This window comes from Cephus cinctus, unplaced genomic scaffold (assembly GCF_000341935.2).
Source record: "Cephus cinctus unplaced genomic scaffold, Ccin1 Ccin1_scaffold0325, whole genome shotgun sequence".
Lineage (NCBI taxonomy): Eukaryota > Metazoa > Arthropoda > Insecta > Hymenoptera > Cephidae > Cephus > Cephus cinctus.
In genome coordinates this window covers 104,769-125,509 of record NW_014333024.1, presented here as the reverse complement: position 1 = coordinate 125,509, position 20,741 = coordinate 104,769, and the positions used below count along the sequence as shown (strand labels likewise).

At 36.4% G+C, this 20,741-nt stretch overlaps 4 protein-coding genes across 9 annotated transcripts; 2 read left to right on the top strand and 2 right to left on the bottom strand.

Moving 5' to 3' along the window:
• Positions 1–14: 14 nt before the first annotated feature.
• On the bottom strand, positions 15–4,131 carry LOC107266537 (Sjoegren syndrome nuclear autoantigen 1 homolog). 2 transcript variants are annotated; one of them, XM_025083794.1, is made up of 4 exons: positions 3,784–4,131; positions 3,222–3,421; positions 2,820–2,933; positions 15–160 (listed from the first exon to the last, which is right to left on the bottom strand). In XM_025083794.1, the coding sequence occupies exons 1-3, from the start codon at positions 3,836–3,838 to the stop codon at positions 2,823–2,825; spliced, it is 366 nt and encodes a 121-aa protein (XP_024939562.1). In that variant the 5' UTR covers positions 3,839–4,131; the 3' UTR covers positions 15–160; positions 2,820–2,822. The 2 variants fall into 2 exon arrangements, with proteins under 2 accessions (XP_024939562.1, XP_015592633.1); XM_015737147.2 differs by lacking the exon at positions 15–160 and adding an exon at positions 1,642–2,723 and having other exon boundaries at positions 3,784–4,127.
• Positions 4,132–4,622: 491 nt separating this feature from the next.
• On the top strand, positions 4,623–11,013 carry LOC107266543 (glutathione hydrolase 1 proenzyme). Of its 2 annotated transcripts, none has more exons than XM_015737160.2 (11): positions 4,623–4,977; positions 6,468–6,630; positions 6,722–6,846; positions 7,971–8,110; positions 8,194–8,426; positions 8,772–8,932; positions 9,022–9,242; positions 9,495–9,690; positions 9,766–9,931; positions 10,387–10,533; positions 10,602–11,013. In XM_015737160.2, exons 1-11 carry the CDS (start codon positions 4,970–4,972, stop codon positions 10,788–10,790), a joined length of 1,749 nt encoding a protein of 582 aa, XP_015592646.1. In that variant the 5' UTR covers positions 4,623–4,969; the 3' UTR covers positions 10,791–11,013. The 2 variants fall into 2 exon arrangements, with proteins under 2 accessions (XP_015592646.1, XP_024939559.1); XM_025083791.1 differs by lacking the exon at positions 4,623–4,977 and adding an exon at positions 5,101–6,187.
• Positions 10,940–16,306, bottom strand: LOC107266542 (DNA repair protein complementing XP-G cells homolog). Of its 4 annotated transcripts, none has more exons than XM_025083783.1 (10): positions 16,171–16,306; positions 14,806–14,910; positions 14,563–14,738; positions 14,011–14,421; positions 13,713–13,929; positions 12,544–13,640; positions 12,385–12,483; positions 12,097–12,310; positions 11,763–11,999; positions 10,940–11,672 (listed from the first exon to the last, which is right to left on the bottom strand). In XM_025083783.1, the coding sequence occupies exons 2-10, from the start codon at positions 14,891–14,893 to the stop codon at positions 11,041–11,043; spliced, it is 3,171 nt and encodes a 1,056-aa protein (XP_024939551.1). In that variant the 5' UTR covers positions 14,894–14,910; positions 16,171–16,306; the 3' UTR covers positions 10,940–11,040. The 4 variants fall into 4 exon arrangements, with proteins under 4 accessions (XP_024939551.1, XP_015592645.1, XP_024939552.1 ...); XM_015737159.2 differs by lacking the exon at positions 16,171–16,306 and adding an exon at positions 15,049–15,355; XM_025083784.1 differs by lacking the exon at positions 16,171–16,306 and adding an exon at positions 14,967–15,045.
• On the top strand, positions 16,166–19,706 carry LOC107266544 (suppressor of hairless protein). Its single transcript, XM_015737161.2, has 2 exons — positions 16,166–16,571; positions 17,558–19,706. The coding sequence occupies exon 2, from the start codon at positions 17,665–17,667 to the stop codon at positions 19,180–19,182; it is 1,518 nt and encodes a 505-aa protein (XP_015592647.1). The 5' UTR covers positions 16,166–16,571; positions 17,558–17,664; the 3' UTR covers positions 19,183–19,706.
• The last annotated feature ends 1,035 nt before the right edge of the window (positions 19,707–20,741 follow it).

The following is a 20,741-nucleotide window of genomic DNA, read 5'->3' as shown; positions in this document are numbered from 1 at the left end:
CTGAAAACAAAGGAGCAAGGCCCAAAAAGGAATTGGCATAAATTACGAAATCTTTAAAGGGACCAAGGATGATGATGTTCATGACTCACAGTCAAACCTGTCCAATTGTGGTGGTGAAGCGGCAAAAAGAATTCGTAGGTTTGCAACGTAGGTTGTCGAACTGTCCCAACATGTAGGTAGAAACAGTAATATCGTGTATTATTATTCACATGAGTGTAGCGTGGGTGCAAGCAATGAAAATGACGATTACAAAAGACAATGATGATGAATATTATAATTGTGTAGAGAAAATTTTATAAACGTTCATTAAACACGCTTAGGGTGACCAGATAGTTTGTAATGCGAAATTTTAAGTTAGATAAGAACAGGTGGACAAGAAAATTATTTTTAATAATTATTGACAGATAACGACGTTAATCGTTATAAAATTGAGGATGATCTATTTTCAACATTATCAATCTATACTATCACTAACACCTATCATCCTCGTAATGATCCCGAAGAAAAATCAGTCAAGAAAGTCAAGAACTGGCGAGCATGTAAAATAGGTTTCGAATAAATTCTTTTCTTATTTTTAGATTTATAATTTTCTCCGGCAGCCTCGTTACGAACAGTTAACGGGATCAGCTTGCCGGTACTTAGAAGTTTCCCTGCAGTTAATATTCTTAGCGGTGCATTCGCTGTGACGGTGAAAAAGAATTTTTAATGTAATACGAGAATATAATTTTCGTTTCCTCGATCGAATAACGATTTTATCGATATATGGATCGCTGACCCATCGATCACGTGCCTTTTCAATATTCTAAGCTGACTAACGGTGCCAGATGCACTTCTAGATATATGCATTTGCATCAAGCTGACTTGAATCTCAATAATTATTTTCTACTTATGGGGTGACATCAGTCATCGCCCAGTAAGAATACATTATATATCTTTGGCAATATACTAAATGATATTACGTGCCAATGCTGTGGTTATTGTCGTGCGTATATGTATACTATATATACCGCAATAAATTTGATATAACTTCGCCATTAATGTACGTTCATTGTACCGACAAATTACCGTAACTTTATTTGGGTTACTTGACTATCGTAACCGTAGCTGAGAACCAACTGGCTAGAACGTTATTTCATTGAACATGCGAGTACCTGATACGTATTTTATATTACGAGTTTCAACTGCGTCTATGTTGCTAATACGTTGTTAGAGTTTCTGCCGGCAGAGGGCGAGTTTGACCTAATCGGTTTCCCGCAAGTACTGGGCCACTGCTTCGGTTTGTATATAAAGAAGTTTCCAAATTATTATTAACAGGTAGTCCGATGCTTCTCAGGAAGAATTTAATCAGAGATTATTTACGCAGAGAAATCGAAGATAAACGTGTCGCACCCTTTCGCCACATACATAGTGGATTACCGGATCCGTTGTTCGTATGTGAACTATACTGTGGAAGCGACTGTGACTACTTTTTGCGTATTTAAACCACTACTTTTTACATATTTCGTTCTTTTGCATTTTATACTCTTTTTTTAATATTTAAAATTTGGTCTGCTTTTTAAAATTCATACAGAAAAAAATAATTGTCATAAATATCGTCAGCTTACATGATAGAGCATGTTCGTTAAGAGGTTGTCCACTTAATTTTTTTTTTTTTCTTTAAATAGCTCATGGGTTTAATTAAGGTATCGTGCAGAACTTGCGTGACCGGATGGGTCCTGTAATGAGCATGAGAACGATCTACTATAGAGACTCAATTAATTTCATGTTCTCTCTTTGATGTGATGCATGTCGCACAATGCCTTACCGATTCGATATACATATAGGAACCAGCTTTTCATTCCGACGAGAATCGGTTCAAATGTCAATTATTCCGTTGAATAAATTACACTTTCGATCGTACACAATATTGCATTTATTCATGATCATATAATTGAATCAGCAGGCGATTACTTGCGTCACGATTTTGAGACTGACTATACTAAAATACTAAGATTGCTTTACATCGATCTCCAGGAAATCCCAGGAACCGGTAATAAAAGCCTAACACATGTTACTCGATTAGTATATGTAATTAATCGAATTTCAAATTACGCGCCATTCGAGAATCGAACATTCTACGTGTATTCGGGAACATGGTATGGACATTAAGAATCATTGAAATAATGTGACAGTTGGTCTAAGTCTAGATTAAATTTAATAACGCAATAAAAGCAACATAATAAAGAAATGTCAATATTTGTAAAAATTTTTCGAAATTTACAAGGGTACAAATAAATATTGATTTTACCAAGAAGATAAAATTAATCTCTAAGAGATTACGTGACTTAAATGTGACTTAAACATAAATAACTTTGAGGAAAACATATAGCAGTGTCATGAAAGCATGTCTGAATAAAGTTAAATCACGGATATAAAAGAGTTTTGATTTTTTTTTAGCTCCCGCATACGTCATCGTAGTATCCATACAGTCAAAGTCTTTAACGCAGTATTTTATCAATTTTAAATTACTAGAAACAGAATGTCTAATCTATTCAGGGTCATTTAGTGATGTCAAAAGTAACCTCGTGTGTAAAGTCATCAACAAAATTATTGGCATCATGAAATTGATACGCTCTCAATATTGAACCAATGAGCACAAAGCGTGACAAATAGAGCAGGAAGTCAGAAATGTCTGCCAGAGAAAATCTTCTAGCTCGGCAGAGTCGCAACGGAGAACGTTGAACCTAATAAATTTGAGGTTAACACAATTAAGCATAGTTGTGCACGCATCTTTTAACACTAGGTTATTCTCTCATTTTTATTTTAATACTTCATCTGACCTTCTAGAATGCAGGGGACTCTTCGAAATTGGACTCAGTCGCGTGCAGTGCCTGCTCCAAGCAGTCCGCTTCTCTTTTTACCATGTTTAGCAGCAGTTGAGAACTCTCTAATAACTGAGTGAAGTAATATATATATTATTCACGTATTTCAAGGCACAGGTTACACGTCTGTATGTACGAGTTATGTAAATCCATGAATAATGTTCGCTATGCACTATTATCGTTTTAATGTTTTTTTTTTTTTTATATTGGGCACTGAAAAATATCCGTCTGGTAAAAATATAATAAAACTGGTAGAAGACCATTGAACATAAAAGCTAACTTTGTTGACGGAATCTTAAATCTCTTTGGATATTTATATTTTTCCTCATTTTTTTTTCCTCTTTATTTTCTTTGTAATACCTTCGTATAAGCCGATTCTGTCTCTCGAATCGTTCTATCGTAGTCGTTGCGAGCTGCTGCCTTTTTAGTCAAACTTTCGCTCAACTGGTTGATCTTATGGGTCATACGTTCGACTTCCTTCTCCAACGTCTTCTTTTCTTCTTCCTCGCTGTCGATTTGTACCTGGAGGTTCGTCCTCGTCGTCTTTAGCTCGTCGATACCTTGAAAGTCAGTGTGTTTCTTTTCGTTTACAGGTATAAAATGTGAGTCACCATAAAAATAGAACTTATGACGTACAAACTGTATATAACGCATTTGTACGTGATTAAAAATTTGTTATTTCGCATATAACGAATAATCAATATGAATTATTGAAACATTTTATTAGAAAATTGTATTTGCAACATTACCGCGATTATTTTTCATTCGTTTATAACTAGTCAATAGTTTTGTAGGCAGAATTTCGTGTGCAATACTATGAATATATAACAAGAATATTCAATAGCTTATAGCTTAATGTATTATTATGTAGACAGTATTTTAGTATTAGAATGGTGAAAGTTTTATCAATAAATTTACCTACATTTCATTAGATCCGAATTGTAATTTTGCATTACCACACCGAACTGGCTCGCCATCTGTCGGTACAACAGTGTAGCGTTGAATTGGTTGCGATTCTCCAGGCGGAAATAGACTTTACAAACTATTGTATAATATTAACGCGTACAAATATTCATGAATGTTTGAATAAAAAATATATCGTGATAATTTATTGCTTATCAATTTAACCACCAACAATTTTATAAGTTTCTTTCCCGAGAAGTTTGTAACATGATAGTCCTTTGTTTCATGAATTACAATAAATTGTTTCTTATGAGTTCGAAAGGACTTTTTGAGTACATCTTTGAGTACATGTATACTAATATGAATCTATTAAATATTTATTAGATAAAAATAATTTTCATGCCCTTACTTGACACAACTTCGTCATACCTGCTCCTCGCTCCAATAGATGGACCCGCTATACACGTTACTGGCATATCCACATGCATAGTTCCAATTCAATTGCACAGTTTATTTTTGTGTAAATTTATTTAATTAGCACAAATACTTCATTGATTACAGCAATCTATGGGTTACCCAATCCTTCGTACCACTACCATTTAATATTTACTTATGTTCAGTAATTTTTTCCTGCTCTATTATTAGGTCCGTATGTACACATAAGTCTATAAGATACATTGACACATCTTTATGACAGAGATTTATCTATTTTTTTTTTCTTAATTGTTTTTATATACAGGGTGACTTCAATAAAACTATTTGAATGTTACGATTTCTTCAGAAAATCTGAATATCCACTAATATCTTCGTAACAATATTTTTTATTATTCAGAGTATATTTTGATTATCGAAAATTTCACTCTAAACATATATCCAGAATATATACGAATATTTTTTAAATTCACTGAGTATATTTCCAAAATCCGAAAACCCTGCTTTCGATAGCTACGTCTTCTTTCTTTTAGATTCAGTGGGTAGATTTGTATTATCTCCCTGTGCTTATCGTAATAACTATTGTAATAGTAAGGTGCTGGCACATTTCAAATATCTCTTGTCAGCAAGAGGTTGAGCGGGTGACTAGGAGGGGATATGGACTGAATGAATAGCAGTGTAGCAACCAGTATAAAAGAAACGATTGCGCTTGGTGAAAAGTTTAGTCAAGGTTGAACGTACCGAGGGATCTGTGCTTTTCTCATGGGCCCGATATGATTTGGTTAGTACATAGTTGATGAATATCACACACAAATCATGGCTTCACATAATTTCACACATATTAATATGTAATAGTCATTAGATCAATAAAAAATAATATATCCTAAAGTAAACAGCAAGCAACAGTTAGATACTAATGATAATAAAAAGCCTTATCATTTTGGAACACTTGTAACTATAGTAATCTTGTCACCTTTTAATACTATTGACAATAACAGATGCAATTTAATGTTATCTAGCTAATTATATTTTCAACTGCACCGATCATCGCGCAATAAAACTTACGCGGTCGTTAAAGTCGGCAATTATTTTGATTGTCGTAGTACTTGTATGCTCTATGCCACTTTACTTAAAACATCCTGTATGCGCTACAACGGAAATCATATTTCGTTTGATAATCGCCTCTTTTATTAATCTCATCTCGTTTGTCATACTTGGTGTTCGTATTAAAACATTTCGTGTAAATCAATGAGAACGATACATTTTCTAATTAAGAAACTATTTGTACAATCCGTGGAAAAATTTTTAACCTACGTCTCGATCAAGACGAATATATTATAATACGAACATCTATAGAGATATTTCTCCGTATAAAGACTGATTACTTGTGATACAGTACAAACCTGTTTATCCCTCCATGATAAATGTAAAAATTATCTATATGCAATCTGATACAAGGTCTCCCTTGTATAACTTTATAAACCTATAAAATTTTGTGTGACATTTAAAAAACAGCATCATATAAGAACGGGTGTATGACGTATAATGATGTATCATCATCTTAAATAATTTGATATAGGATAACCGTAGCATTATCGCATTAACAAAAGACTGTATATCTTATCGTATAAATAATTAATAATATCATACGATAACGTAAATTTTATGATTGATCATTGAAATAATTGTCAAAAAATGATAATAGAACATTGCACAGTTGTCTTATACAGTCAACGTTGGAGAAGGACCGCGTTGAAAAAAAATAATGTTGAGTCGATATTTCACAAGGATACATTGTAGAGAGTTTTGAAAAAAAATAGAATCACGTTCAACCTTGGCGCCTTTTGTCGTTTCTTGATTACTCGGCCGTGCGCCACTATCGCGCGGGAATGTTTTACAACGAACGTGAACGTAAATGAAATAGTATGATGTACGATTTGAAGAGCATTACTTATCGCAAGCTAATAGCCCATAAACGGAGTTACGTGGACGTAAGGTTTCTGCACAAAATATCAGCTTGGGATTTTAGGAAATAATCTTCTGTGCCAAGGACGACATTTTTTTTACTCACTTTGACACTTCGAAAACTATTCTCATTTTGTAGACGTTTCGTACGTCAAGCTAAATTTTAATGATATTTGTATATAATTGTCTTGGTAAAATTCATGGCAGATAGATATTCAGCAGTCCATTATAATACAGTATTACTCGGTATATCCATCGTTCATAATTTCCTTGATTTCACTTCGTGGAACTTTTGTATTTCTACAGCTCCAAAAAAACTATTGTACTATCCGGTGTGCTGGCTGTCGTACTCGTAGCCGTGGTTTTGACAGTTGTCCTAGTTTTCACTGGACAAAGAGATTTTACAAATGCAGAATCAACAGGCTCAGCGACAATTGTCAGTGATTCCTTGTTAGGGAAGTACAGCAAGGTACAAATAATCTTGAGACAATTTGTGAATGGATGCCTAATTAATTGTTACTTTCATTATATTGCAATTGATGGGTTATATTTCTGCTTAGGCTGCTGTCTCAACGAATGGCCAAGAATGTGCACAGATCGGCGTTGATATGTTAGCTAAAAATGGCTCAGCTGTGGATGCTGCAATCGCAGCTTTAATTTGCGAAGGAATTGCTTCTCTCCATAGGTATTCTGCAATTATATTTATATTGATATACAGGGTATTTCTATTATCTCTGCCACCCGAAATAACTCGGTAATTATCGATGTAACAACAAAATGTTTCAAACAAAAGTTGTACGGTGTGGAAGGGGCCACCAAATGCGACCAATTTTTTTTATCTCGGTGGAGGCGCTGATACACAGTGAAGGTCACCTCCATTTTTTTAAATGGTGCCGTCACAAAGAAATGTTATCAGACAAAAGTTGTACGGTGTGGAGGGGGCCTTCAAATGCGACCAATTTTTTTTTATTTCGGTGGAGGCGTTGATGCACAATGAAGGTCACCGTCACTTTTTTAAATAGAATGGTACATTTTTTTTCAACCATCTTGTGGAGCACCTCAAGTCGTATAAAAAAGTTTAGGGGCTCAAAGTCGTTCAAGGTCATTCAAGGTCAGTATCGATGATACAAATCTAAATATCTCGGATCACCACCAAATATTTGGTAGTCATCTTCAATGTCCCCCATAAAGAAAAATCGAGTGGGTTTAAGTCCGGTGATCTAGCAGGCCAGCCTATTCGTGATCCTCGGCTAATCTGCTTATTACCAAATTTTCGGTCGACAGCATTGCGAGCTATCCGTGCAAAATGAGCTGGACAACCATCACGTTGATACCAGAGGTTTTGCCGATCCCACAAGGTTAGATCTTCAAGCAGCACAGTTAATATTTCTTCCAGAAAAGCAGAAATAAAATATAAATTTGAAAATACCAAATGTGTAAAACTACCAATCCGATCCGAGATATTTAGATTTGTATCATCGATACTGACCTTGAATGACCTTGAACGACTTTGAGCCCCTAAACTTTTTTATACGACTTGAGGTGCTCCACAAGATGGTTGAAAAAAAATGTACCATTCTATTTAAAAAAGTGACGGTGACCTTCATTGTGCATCAACGCCTCCACCGAAATAAAAAAAAATTGGTCGCATTTGAAGGCCCCCTCCACACCGTACAACTTTTGTCTGATAACATTTCTTTGTGACGTCGATAATTACCGAGATATTTAAGGTGGCAGAGATAAAAGAAACACCCTGTATAACTTGTATAGTAATTCCGTACAATAGTCTGTTAAACAATGATTGTTCAGTACGGGTCTTGGAGGTGGATTCTTCATGACTATTTGGGATGCTGAGACTGAGGCTGCTTATTCTCTCGACGCTAGAGAAACGGCGCCGGGAAATGCTACGGAGAATATGTATTTAGAAAACACTACATTGTCTCAATATGGTAAATGAAATTGATAGATTGATTATTTTCGTGCAATTAATTTTAACATAAATTTATATAAATTATATACAATTTTTATTCAGGTGGTCTGGCTGTTGCCGTGCCAGGCGAATTATTGGGGTACTGGGAAGCACATCAAAGATTCGGCAAACTGACGTGGTCCGAGTTATTTGAACCCAATATAGAACTATGTTATATTGGTTCTTACGTAACGAATTACTTGGCTAGTTATTTATTAAACAAGAAGGAAAATATAAAGGCTGAACCAACTCTCGCAGAAATTCTTATAAATCCTGAAACCAATTCTAGTTGGCAGGTAAGGGGAATAATTTTTAATAAGAATTATATTTTTTTGCACGGCCGTGAATAAAGTTCATGTGTAATGTTCGATTTTGAGTGCGTAAAGTGTTTTTTTTTTTTTTTTCATACTGCGTGCAATGTGAAAAGTACACTTTACGCACTGAAAATCGAATTTCACACATGAACGGCCGTGCAAAAAATAGCGTATGCAATTTCTGCATGATTGTTTTTCACTCGCGAGAACTCGTGGCCGGCGACTCCTTTGCGACGATCACGGCTCGTGAAAAAAAGGTTCACTTTACGCACTAGTGGCATAATGTATTATTTCAAAATTTTGGAAGACAATAATTTATATATTTAGGTAGGCGATAGAATAAAGAGACCAAAATTGGCGAAAACGCTACGACTAATCGCTGAGCAAGGTCCTGGCATTTTTTATAATGGAACAATGGGTGATGATTTGGTTGCTGAAATTCAGGCATTCGGTGGAATCATTACCAAGGAGGATCTACAGAATTACACGTTGGCCTACTCTTCTATATTTCACATATGTGCATATTCTGACGAAGGAATTGTATATGTAAAATTATTAAATCATTAAATGATTTTAGGGTCAAATGGAAAACTCCAGTAGAGGCAACTATTGGAAACTTAACTATGTATACAGCACCACCACCTGGTTCTGGAGTTGTCCTCACGTTCATGATGAATGTTCTTCAAGCGCTCATTCCTACAAATGACGAAAACGTCATGTGGCAAAGAATCATTGAAACATTCAAATGGGCTTACGCGAGACGAACCGAACTTGGGGATCCTGACTACGTTAATATCAGTAATAATTAAACATTATCATTGACTCTAAGTCTAAGAACAAATAATTAAGAATGAGCTATTGATAGACCTTTACTGACTCACTGCACTTATCAATGAACTAATCAGGGTTTAATACTGGGACGCTCTTGCCCCTTTGCTGGGTTTTATTGAAATTAATTCAACTGATAAAAAAATAATTTAAATACATAATGATGGGTGATAATGATACTTATAAATATTAATTTACCACTTTTAATATTTCTTTATGTAGACAGTGTAGTGGGGAACCTTACGTCCACTGCTTATGCGGAAGAGGTGAGGGGTTCGATTCGCGATGATTGGACAAGTTCGGATCCAACTTATTACGGTGCAGTAACTGATCAGATAGAAGATTCTGGAACTGCTCATATATCAGTCTTGGCCCCTGATGGTTCCGCTGTGTCTGTCACTGCTACGATCAATCTAGTGTACGTCATCTGTTTATGAACAAAGTTCAATTTGAATGTAAAAAAATTATTTTTATGATCAAACGATTTTTATAGATTTGGTGCTATGATACGATCCAACTCAACTGGTATAATATTTAATGACGAGATGGATGACTTTAGTGTACCGAACACCACTAATGCCTTTGGTTTACCATCGTCACCTGTTAATTACATAGCTCCTGGAAAGAGACCTTTGAGTTCAATGAGCCCGACTATAGTGGTAAGATTTTTTTAAAATTTACGATCACCAATTCTGCCCAATATTGTGCAATGCACTATAGTACTGTGACCAGTTTTCTTCCACCTACGTATGACTCTACAAAAAGGAAGATAAATTATTATATCGAAATCTATACACTGAATGATAAAGATTATGGTATTCATTGGAATGCATTTTCCTGTCATAATATCTGTTATCATTGACTCTCGTGTTTGAAGACATTGTGCAATACTTTGTAATAACGAGAGTTGTCATCATGACCTATGTCTTTTTTTAATAATCCGTCCATGCAATTATCTCCCAATGACTTTACATGTCACGTCGTTGATAACAAAAGGGCGTATAAACCATCGAATTTTCCCCAAACATACGCCTTTTTTCTTTTAATCATGCAACATAATATAATACCAGGAGATATAAAGATAATAATCGGAGACAATAAATTTTATTATCAGTTGGACGAGAATAAAAAAGCGAAATTGATCATCGGCGCTGCCGGCGGTTCTAAAATTACAACTGCAATTGCGACGGCGATGATTTTTAATTTATGGTTGGGTTACGATGTTAAGGAGTCCATCGATGCTCGCAGAATTCATCATCAGGTATGATAGGTGTTTTTTAAATTTTATTCACGCGCATGTGGACTTGGTATTAAATTTTTGTTTTCCAGTTGTTCCCAATGAATATACAAAATGAAAATGAATTTTCTCGAAGTATTCTTGAAGCTCTTCACGAAATTGGCCATGATATCAAAAAATATAGTGGAATCGGAAGTGCGATAACTGGAGTAGCTGTAAAGGATGGAATTGTAACAGCGAATTCAGATTTTCGTCGTGAAGGAAGAACAGCTGGTTTTTGATAACACGTTTCACGTAATAGCATAATCAATTAGCAATAATTTTGAAGCCGCTGCCATGAACGGATTTTGCTCTAATATAAAGATGTAAATATATGACCTTGTATATATTACTTGTTTTGCATGATGTGAAATGCAGTATCTTTTGTATATATATAAGTATTATCAACATTTTTATTAATAATCTTGATCATGCTACAAAATGTAGAAAGGAACAGAAAAACAACGATTTGACTATTGTAAATTACATCCACTAGGAACTACTGCTACTTTCTGAAAGTTCTGCCTCCATTTTTATTGTACAGCTGGATCGTTTGACTTTTTTTGTACGCCCTGGACCTTTTTTTGACTTTCGAAAAACCTCAATGGCTTTAAGTTTTTTCTTCAAAGAGTTTGCCTTGTCTTTTTCTCTTTGTGGGATATATTCCTGGGAATTCTTGCTACTCTCGCCCAAGTTGTCGACAACTTTTTTGGTATCGGCATTCGGATTAGTTTCAGGAGTTATTTCGACTGTTGATTTTTTGGACTTTCCTGATGCCTTCTTCTTTTTTGATGGTTTTTTTTCTTCATTCAAATCCGATCTTTCCGCTTCTCCGCCCAATTGATTTACTGCTTTCTGAACTCTTTTACTCAGATTAGTTTCAATAGATTTCGGCACGGTTTTCACTTTGAAATAAGAATCTATATATTTCTGACTCTTTTTCTCGTGCATTCGCTTTAATACAGGTCCAAAAATATCATCAAATTTCGCTCGACTCCAACCGAATTTTTGTCTCGTGTAATCAGCCAAAAGAACCGAATTTGGCTTACCCCATGAAAACGTTTCCTTTGACTCGTCGACCGTTGGAAATAAATAAGCCTGAGCTACTGCTTCGCTAGGAAAACCTGTCACAAAATGGACTTGCAATTAATAAATCTGTCATTTAAAATTGTTGCAACAAAATCATACATTTACAAAAAAGAATGCTTTGGTACCTTTTTCTATTTGAACATTTTTGATCTTGTTACGGAGACCCGCTTTACCAGGACCAACAACTCTGCCTGTATTGAGCCAGGAATAAAAGCTTCGTAGTCCTCGAAGTATATTCTCGCGATCGGATGGAAAAGCAGCAAGAACTTCTAAAGCTGCGACAGGTCCGATGCCAGGAACACCTGTGGTATAATCGCTACCTACCAGAAGTGCCAACTGAATCATTTCATATCTTGTTAGTTCTGTAAAAAAATACCAAGTGAAACATTTGTGGAAGTAACATAAACGCATATAGTAAGGATTCAACCAATTTTTAACGATTATGTATAATGAACTCACTGAAATGATATTTTATATCATCAGAAAGAAATTGTAGTACACGCTTGTTATTGTTGAAAAAGTTTTTATAGACGCATTTTCCACCAAATAGCCAAATATCAGAATCGTCTGTTATTGTTCCATCGGTTAAATTAATTGTTTCTAAATAGGCGCACTGCGCCTCAGCTTCCATAGGAGCCACAATATAAGGAATACCAAAAAGACGTAGAAGTTCCTAGAGTAATGAGTATTAAGTGTAAAATAATATTTTATTATGTCGGGAATTTAAATTCAGTATGAATCATATACCTGAGCTTCTATTCTCATTTGATCGGTTATGTCTGTTGCTTGCCTTTCTAATTTTCCAATTTCTCCACAGAGTTCTTGTTGTTCGCTTTCTAATTTTTTCTAAAAGAATATCATTATCATATTTTTATAGTGAATAAAAAAATAGACAGGTTTATTTACCTCCATAGAAAAAAGTTCGTCCTTATCCAAAGGCAAAATTACAGGCTGAATTTTTGGGACTTCAGATTTTTCAGTTTCCGCACTTTCTACAGGGATTATATCGGAATCGGTACTTTTTTCTGTATGTGCTATTTCCTCATTGGTTTTGTTTTCTAGTAATTGTTGTTCTTCAGATGGATTTTTCAACTTTTCCGGTAATTTATCTATTTCTTTTTCTATTGCTTTTTCGGATGTAATGTCCGGTAACTTTGTTAGACTGGATTCTAAATCTTGTTTTGGTATTTCTTGTGGTTGTGGAATAAAAGTCTCAGGATTCAATGATTTTGTGTTATCGATTTTAAATACGTTGGTAAACATATCGTCTTCCTTCAATTCATCAGTCTTTATTCTTATTTCTAAAGTTGGACCCGGAAGTGATTTTGGAATAATAGTAACGTTTGGAATATGTACGTCTTCAACTTCTATGAAGCCATCCGTATCAGAATCCGTAGAATCTAATCCCACTTCCGTTGTAGACGTAATTGATTCTTTAGATTGATCTATTCTCTTAATCGACTCTAAATTACTATAATCTTCAATTACTTCAACCATATTATCTGATTCAGAATTGGACTCCGTAGACACCGTTTTCGAAATTAAGTCGGTTCCTTTTGATATTTCATTAATTTCCTTTAGCTCCTCTGAACTTCCTAAACTTTCCATGTCGTCTTTTTCATGGGAACTAGGACATTCTGATTTAACAGATTTTTCTGAACGCCTTAAACTCTTCTCTGAACTTTTTTTGTCTTTCTTATTTTGTTCAATTAACGATAAAATTTGTTCCTGCGTCAAACCACTGTGTTCTAGCATATAAGACACAGCAGGGTTTAACGTAGTTTTTCCAAAATACTTTTTAGGAGGTTGTGGCGAATCAATTAATTCAACATCTGAATCCCAATCGCTATCCAGCTGGTATTCTTGAATATTTTCCATAACAGGTAACGTATCTTCCGATTTCTGGGTTTCATCTTTTTCCGAAATAACTGCCAATTGCGAATTGGTGTTATTTGAAGAGGACTCATTACTTTCATAATTACCGGCCGTAATGGCTTTCTTATCTAAAAGTAACGATCATTAGTCAAAAGAAATGTCAATTCTGGATCAATTACCTTGAAAAAAATTTCACGAACCGCTAATGTAAATTAATCTAGTGATGTTGTCGGAAGCTATTCGAAATACTGTGTCACGTTCAAATGTATTTATTCCCTGTTCGTTCAGAAGTTTATTTAGCTCCTCCAGAGTTAAAGTTTTTCCGCCCATTTCCTTCTCAGCATTTTCTAATGACTCTTGAACGTATCTACGTTTCAATAAACGTTTCATTTGAAAATCCGAAAATTCATTGGTATCCTAAAAAAGACTGTTTCAGATTTTTAAAAGTTTAATTGATATAAGTAAATTTGTTTTCTTGTCATAGAACATTTGACGTACTTCTGGCATTTCGTGAAGTCGACCCCACGAATTTTGTTTTCTGGTTTCTTTGAGATCTGTGAGTATATCATAACGAACATCGGCCGGCAATGCTTTAAATTCTTCACTATCAACGTCAACATTATGAATATTTCCTGTCCACTTTGTTAGCCTTCTGGGACTTATCTCCTCAGAAGAGTCTGAGCCTGAATCGTAGTCAGATGGGGACTGACTAGTGTTAGGCACAATAGGCAGTTTAAAGATATCATCCACAGTAGTATCTAGATTTTCAGGAAGTTGAGAAGGACCAGCATCGGAATTTTTGTTAAGAGCACCCTTTACTATGGAGTGCTTTATGAGATTGTTTATCAAGTCATTCTTCATCTTCTGCGCCTTACTAGCAGCAATGGCTTTCTGCTTCCTGCGAGAAGCCTGAAACACAATGGAATGGACAGCTTCTTTTCTCACTACCTGGTTCCCACGTTGTGTTAATTACGTGCGTGCAATATTATTATCAAGATAGGCGTCCGCGTCAAATACGTAGATGGCTTTTTTACACTTTAAGCTACTCACGATGGTATTCTTTTTCAACAGAGGTACACCGCCATCGAAAACAAAGACTGGCTTTATTTTATAGTACAATAACTTGCAGATTCTGTGGAAAAGACCGATAAGATGTGCATTAGGAAGAGGACTGCCCCTCCGATCCTGATATCCTTGCAACACTTGATGTATCCATATCGAAACATCTGAAGGATCGAGTCAAGGACAAATATTCTATGGTTAATTATTTTATTTGAAAATAGTCAAGGATACCGACTGCAAGAACCTTTCCTTCGAGTGTTTCTAATGGAACTGGCTTTCCTGTAGAATCAAGTAAACGCCACAGGCCATATACCCCCATGATTCTCTAAGTTATATCTGAAACAGACAAACAATGTTAATTTCTCATGATAGAATCACCTATTCTAACCTATGGAAGAAACTAAATTTGACAGTTGATATGTTAAGTTGTGATGATCAGTATTAATTTGGATGTAAGAACAGTCTCATGCTCACTGGAATTTCGGCTTCATCCGCTGTGGAAAAAACCTGGATATAATTATAATCTAGAAACAAGCAAGCAAGCATTCTACAAAAAGTACCAGTTACGTTAACTACACAAGCGCCAACTGGAAATCTATCGCCATGGTGTTAACGTCAAACAATTTGAAATGTTGTCAGATATACAGTGTAGATCCTCATAAGAATATCATCAATCTTCAATCATGTAGACGGGAAAAAATTCATATCATCTCATAAATAAAGTATTACATAAGAAAATGAATGTTAGAACTCTTCATTTACGGTTATTTCCATACAAGAGGGTGTTATATATTCAACGCAATAAAAAAAGATATTACCCTCCAAATTCGACAAAAAAATACATTTTTATATAAAAAAAACTGTAATGTTCCAACAATGTTTTAAGATTTTTTTAGATCAAGATTTAAAATATATCCAACCATATTTGTAATGCGATAAAATAACAAGAGTAAAAAATAATTTATGAAACATCCTAGTAGAATTATATTTATTCCATATAAAGATATCTAGAATGTTTCCCATGTGAAGCTTAACGAGTCTAAGAGAATTTCATAAGCATTCCAAATGGTGGTACATAAAAACATATAGACCTTTCGCTAGTTCATATATAGGGTCTTAAATCATCATAATTTCTCGCTGTTAAGTACATACATAAAACAAGAGCAACACAGCTTGGCACAAGCAATTAGTTTAAAATCCAAGGAAGTAGAAGAGACTGATTTCTGATAGTATCCACTTTGTTTACGAATACAATTCTACTAATTCAGAGAGTCAAGGCAAGGATACGCGCAGAACAAGAGGAGTCGCAGGCGATTGAGGCGAGAGGGCCGAGTCCGAAAGAGCGTGTGTATATATCGTATCGTCATCATCGTAGCAAAAGTGGAGTGAGGCAGCAGCAGAGAGGCAGAGGCCACCCACTCTTTCCCACAGCAGGTTTTTCCCACGCCCCCCAGGGTAACCCCAACATCCTTTTGCGGCAGCAATTCCACGGTCAGGAGGGGGCAGAGTGGATGAAGGGAGTGCGGCATCAAGAGAGTGCTGGGGTCGGACGGGCCATTGTACAACAGTAAAACAATAGAAACTGCAGCCACTTACGCGCCCGTAATAACTCTACGTTGTCGCCAGGAACTTAGTTACACGGCGAACGCCGGTTAGACTTGTGTTCTGGGATACGCAGCTTCATCGGGAGAGAAATGTATCCTTGGTACTTCTTTGAGGACTAGATGTGATTACCTTGAGTAGGGCACGAGGTTGTTATTGCTCTGTAGAATTTTTGGATTCTTTACTTACTAGTCTCATTCAAACCACCGCCATCCTGGGGAATTATACGTAAGGTTGGCAGGACTGTTCGGAAAATTCGGAAAGTGAACAGGTGTTTTTTGAATGGATTAGCCAGAATAGCCCGGCGGTGCTGCTGGTGTGTTTACGAGACGAGGTAGACACTGGGAAAATGGACACAGGCGTTGAGCCAACGATGGCTCGCTGTTCTAAATGAGGTGAGTTTTTTAAATTCACTTTTAGTGAAATAATGTTTTTGTGGTTTTGTTGTTCGTATACCTCTTTTTGTCTTGTTGCTTTCTCATGTAAATAAACAGTGGATTCACTACTCTCTGGGCTCATTTTTTACCTTCCTTGAAGGCTGTGCGTTTTCGTTGCTGTTTCTACCCATCATTCTTTAGTGATCATGAAAAAGCTAATAATTTTGTTTGACTCAATAACTTTTTACTCATACCATTGATGAATACGATACTTATGTCCGTGTGCATTTGTAGAATAAGGCTAGAAAGCTACGGTTGTATTATAATGTTTATCTTTTATTTTGAAATATTTAATTGTTTTAATGATGTTACTATTGCGTGTATTTGAGAATGATATAACCTCTGCTGTAAAAAAGAATACTAAGTGAAAAAAATTTTGGTAACCACTATATTTGTTTCAATATTCCATGTCGAACTATCCAATACTTTTTGATCTGTGGTTTATCTTATTGGTTAACTCACATACACTATTAATATGCAATGCACTGCATAGAATAACTCATAACCTTGATTAGCATTTATAATTGGTAGATACGTCGATAGTAAAAGAGCAATCGAGCACTTCACGATAGATTATATTAATCACTACTGGGCCATAGTTTCATGTTGCACTAATTAACACTAGATATCATATAATTAGTTGTGATTATCTGTAACAAGTCACAATCTCTCTGATACTGGAATCATTTTCCATGCCATTTAAAGTCCCACTGTGCAGCATACAGGGGCACCTTAATTCATGCAGGAAAAATGAGCTCAGCTTCATTCCCACGGTTCATAGTCGTTTCCTTTTTCCTGTGCGAAGACCAGTAATTCCCTGCAGCTTGTTTAAAACAAGATATCTGAAGTTAATTATACTCTGTGAAAATAATAAAAACTCTTCCCATGACTTACATCAGCTCCTCAGCTTATTATATTACACATATTTTTACTTAAATCAACAGATTCATCGAAGAGAACAGCCAAGAAGGATGAAAATGTAAAAGAGTGGTCAATCCACGTTTAAACTAATCATATCGGAAGCGTCGGACTCCAGAAAGCCACCATAAATATGCCACACCAGTTTGGTTTGCCAACCATGGCCCACGGGATGCAGTCGCCACCTTCCCCGACAGCCGTGATGTCTTATCCCCGTTTTGGCACGGGTGTCTACAGGCCGGATCATCAGGATCAACGATTAACTCGCGAAGCCATGGAACGTTACTTGCGTGACCGTAGCGATATGGTTATAGTAATATTACATGCAAAAGTCGCCCAGAAGTCATACGGCAATGAGAAACGATTTTTCTGTCCACCTCCCTGCATATATCTCTTTGGCGACGGCTGGAGGATGCGTCAGGAGCAGATGTTGCGCGAGGGTGAAACCGAACAATCTGCCCAGCTGTGCGCCTTCATCGGTATTGGCAATTCCGATCAGGATATGCAACAATTGGACCTTAACAATGGTAAACAATACTGCGCGGCAAAAACTCTGTACATATCGGACTCCGACAAGAGAAAGCACTTTATGTTGTCCGTAAAGATGTTCTACGGCAGCGGACACGACATTGGGGTCTTTCATAGCAAAAGAATAAAAGTGATCTCTAAACCTTCAAAGAAAAAACAGTCACTAAAGAATGCTGATCTCTGTATAGCAAGTGGCACCAAGGTCGCTCTATTTAATAGGCTCAGGTCACAGACAGTGAGTACGCGTTATCTGCACGTGGAAAACGGCAACTTCCATGCGAGCTCGACGCAGTGGGGTGCATTCACTATACATCTATTAGACGACAATGAGAGTGAGTCTGAAGAATTTCAGGTTCGCGACGGATACGTACATTATGGAAGTACGGTGAAACTTGTCTGCTCTGTAACGGGTATGGCTTTGCCCCGACTTATAATAAGAAAAGTCGACAAGCAAATGGCCAGTTTGGAAGCAGATGATCCTGTCTCTCAGCTTCACAAGTGCGCATTCTACATGAAGGACACAGATCACATGTACCTGTGCCTGTCGCAGGAGCGAATCATTCAATTTCAAGCAACGCCATGTCCTAAGGAGGCGAACAAAGAAATGATCAATGACGGCGCGTGCTGGACCATCATCAGTACAGACAAAGCAGAATATCAATTCTTCGAAGGAATGGGTCCAGTCCGTTCACCAGTGACACCGGTACCGCTGGTCCACAGTCTTCATCTGAATGGCGGAGGTGACGTAGCTATGTTGGAACTGACTGGTGACAATTTTACACCTAATCTTCAGGTCTGGTTTGGCGACGTCGAGGCGGAGACCATGTACCGGTGCCAAGAGAGTATGCTCTGCGTAGTACCGGATATATCTCTCTTCAGGGGAGAATGGCTTTGGGTACGTCAACCCACTCAGGTACCAGTATCTCTGGTGAGAAACGACGGCATCATCTACGCCACAGGTTTGACCTTCACCTACACTCCCGAACCCGGGCCTCGACCTCACTGCGCTCCTGCTGATGAGATAATGAGGGCACCACGTTCCATGCACAATCAAGCCAGTATGCCTCCAGCAATTGCGGACGTACCCTGGAGCACTCATCAGCCACCCCAGTCGGGCCTCTGATGTTTGTGAATAAAGAATCCTGACGAAAGTGATAGTAACTCTTCTTGAGTTACGAATGAGAGTCTCTTAGCTGTAAGGTACGCGACACGCAAGGTGGACATTGTCGAGTCATAGATGGGACAATTCATTTTCAAAGACATAGACAACTATTTCCAGAGTATTGTCTTGGTTATGACGTTGACCCTAGTTCGTCTAATTTTTTCTTGGCACTGCGTATCGACGCGGATGATAAGATGGTGACGATGTGGATGGATGTGTCCGGACAACTGTATAATACAGTCCAGAATACAATTTTACAAAGATAATTATTTATCATAGCAATTAGTAAGTTCAACGACGTGTGTGTGCTATCGCGTTATTCCTATCTGGCGCCAAAAGGACGTCGGATCTCAAAAGAAATATGTACGCAATTCTGGACCGAGAGTTTATATATATATATATATATATATACAATTCTATAATTAGAATAATATCAACATTATCCTGTGGGATAATTTTATTCAGATTCGTATAAATTTTGTATAGCGACTACGCAATTCTGGACCGAGAGTTATTAGTAAGTTCAACGACGTGTGTGTGCTATCGCGTTATTCCTATCTGGCGCCAAAAGGACGTCGGATCTCAAAAGAAATATGTACGCAATTCTGGACCGAGAGTTTATATATATATATATATATATATACAATTCTATAATTAGAATAATATCAACATTATCCTGTGGGATAATTTTATTCAGATTCGTATAAATTTTGTATAGCGACTAATCATGGCGCAGGCTCTTGATTCAGAATGTTACGCGTTCAATAATCAATATAGAGTTAGATTTTATTAAAAATAAAAACTCATACGATTTTCTTCGTAATTGAAATTCCGGTGAGGTGAGAACAAAAAAAATATTTTTTTTCCCCTCTATTCCATGTTTTTTCCTTCCGAGGTATTCATGTTTTTCCGTCTTCGAAGTTATTTGCGAATCGTAAAATATACTTTGTGAAGCTCGAAGGCTGGATAGGAATAAGCTCGTGTTTTATAAGTCGTGTGTATAAAAAAAATTAGAAGAATAATGCGTAACGTCCGAATGAGCAATCACGAACAATTTCCACGCGTATTAGGTTACAAGTTAGAAAAAATCCAAATGGTAAACAATGATTTTTATACTGTACGGTAACGTGTAGATATATACTATAGATATATACATATTATATATATATATGTATATGCAAATGGCAAGTTTTTTTTGCCGACGAGCATATTTCAGGAGAAGAAATCTTAATGCTGGCATCCTGAAGATCAGTGAACTGTAGATATACTGGCATAATTAATAGCACTATTTATGGCAATGATAAGAGAAATATATATGATATTTCAATACATATGTGAAATATATTATTTTCGGAGTACCCCCTAATTGTGTAGCATCCCAATTAATTAACGCATTACCCTGCTCTTACAAACATGAAAACTGTCTTATGAGACTTGAGGAATTCGATAAAAAAATTTTAATCTAACATAAAACGAATTCAAAGCGGAAGTATGATAAGATCGGTGCGAGATGGCTTTCT

Bases quoted from the DNA above. Each gene is read 5' to 3' on its own strand.
- LOC107266537 (XM_025083794.1), bottom strand. From the start codon at position 3,838: ATGGCGAGCCAGTTCGGTGTGGTAATGCAAAATTACAATTCGGATCTA. The intron at 3,422-3,783 runs GTAGGTAAATTT...CTGACTTTCAAG, and splicing joins CAATTCGGATCTAATGAAAT to GTATCGACGAGCTAAAGACG. The intron at 2,934-3,221 runs GTATTACAAAGA...TACTTCACTCAG, and splicing joins CAGAATCGGCTTATACGAAG to TTATTAGAGAGTTCTCAACT.
- LOC107266542 (XM_025083783.1), bottom strand. From the start codon at position 14,893: ATGGGGGTATATGGCCTGTGGCGTTTACTTGATTCTACAGGAAAGCCA. The intron at 12,311-12,384 runs GTATATGATTCA...TCATTACTCTAG, and splicing joins AAATGAGAATAGAAGCTCAG to GAACTTCTACGTCTTTTTGG. The intron at 12,000-12,096 runs GTGAGTTCATTA...ATTTTTTTACAG, and splicing joins TGATATAAAATATCATTTCA to AACTAACAAGATATGAAATG.
- LOC107266544 (XM_015737161.2), top strand. From the start codon at position 17,665: ATGCCACACCAGTTTGGTTTGCCAACCATGGCCCACGGGATGCAGTCG.
- LOC107266543 (XM_015737160.2), top strand. The intron at 6,631-6,721 runs GTACAAATAATC...ATTTCTGCTTAG, and splicing joins TGTTAGGGAAGTACAGCAAG to GCTGCTGTCTCAACGAATGG. The intron at 9,243-9,494 runs GTAATAATTAAA...TTCTTTATGTAG, and splicing joins TCCTGACTACGTTAATATCA to ACAGTGTAGTGGGGAACCTT.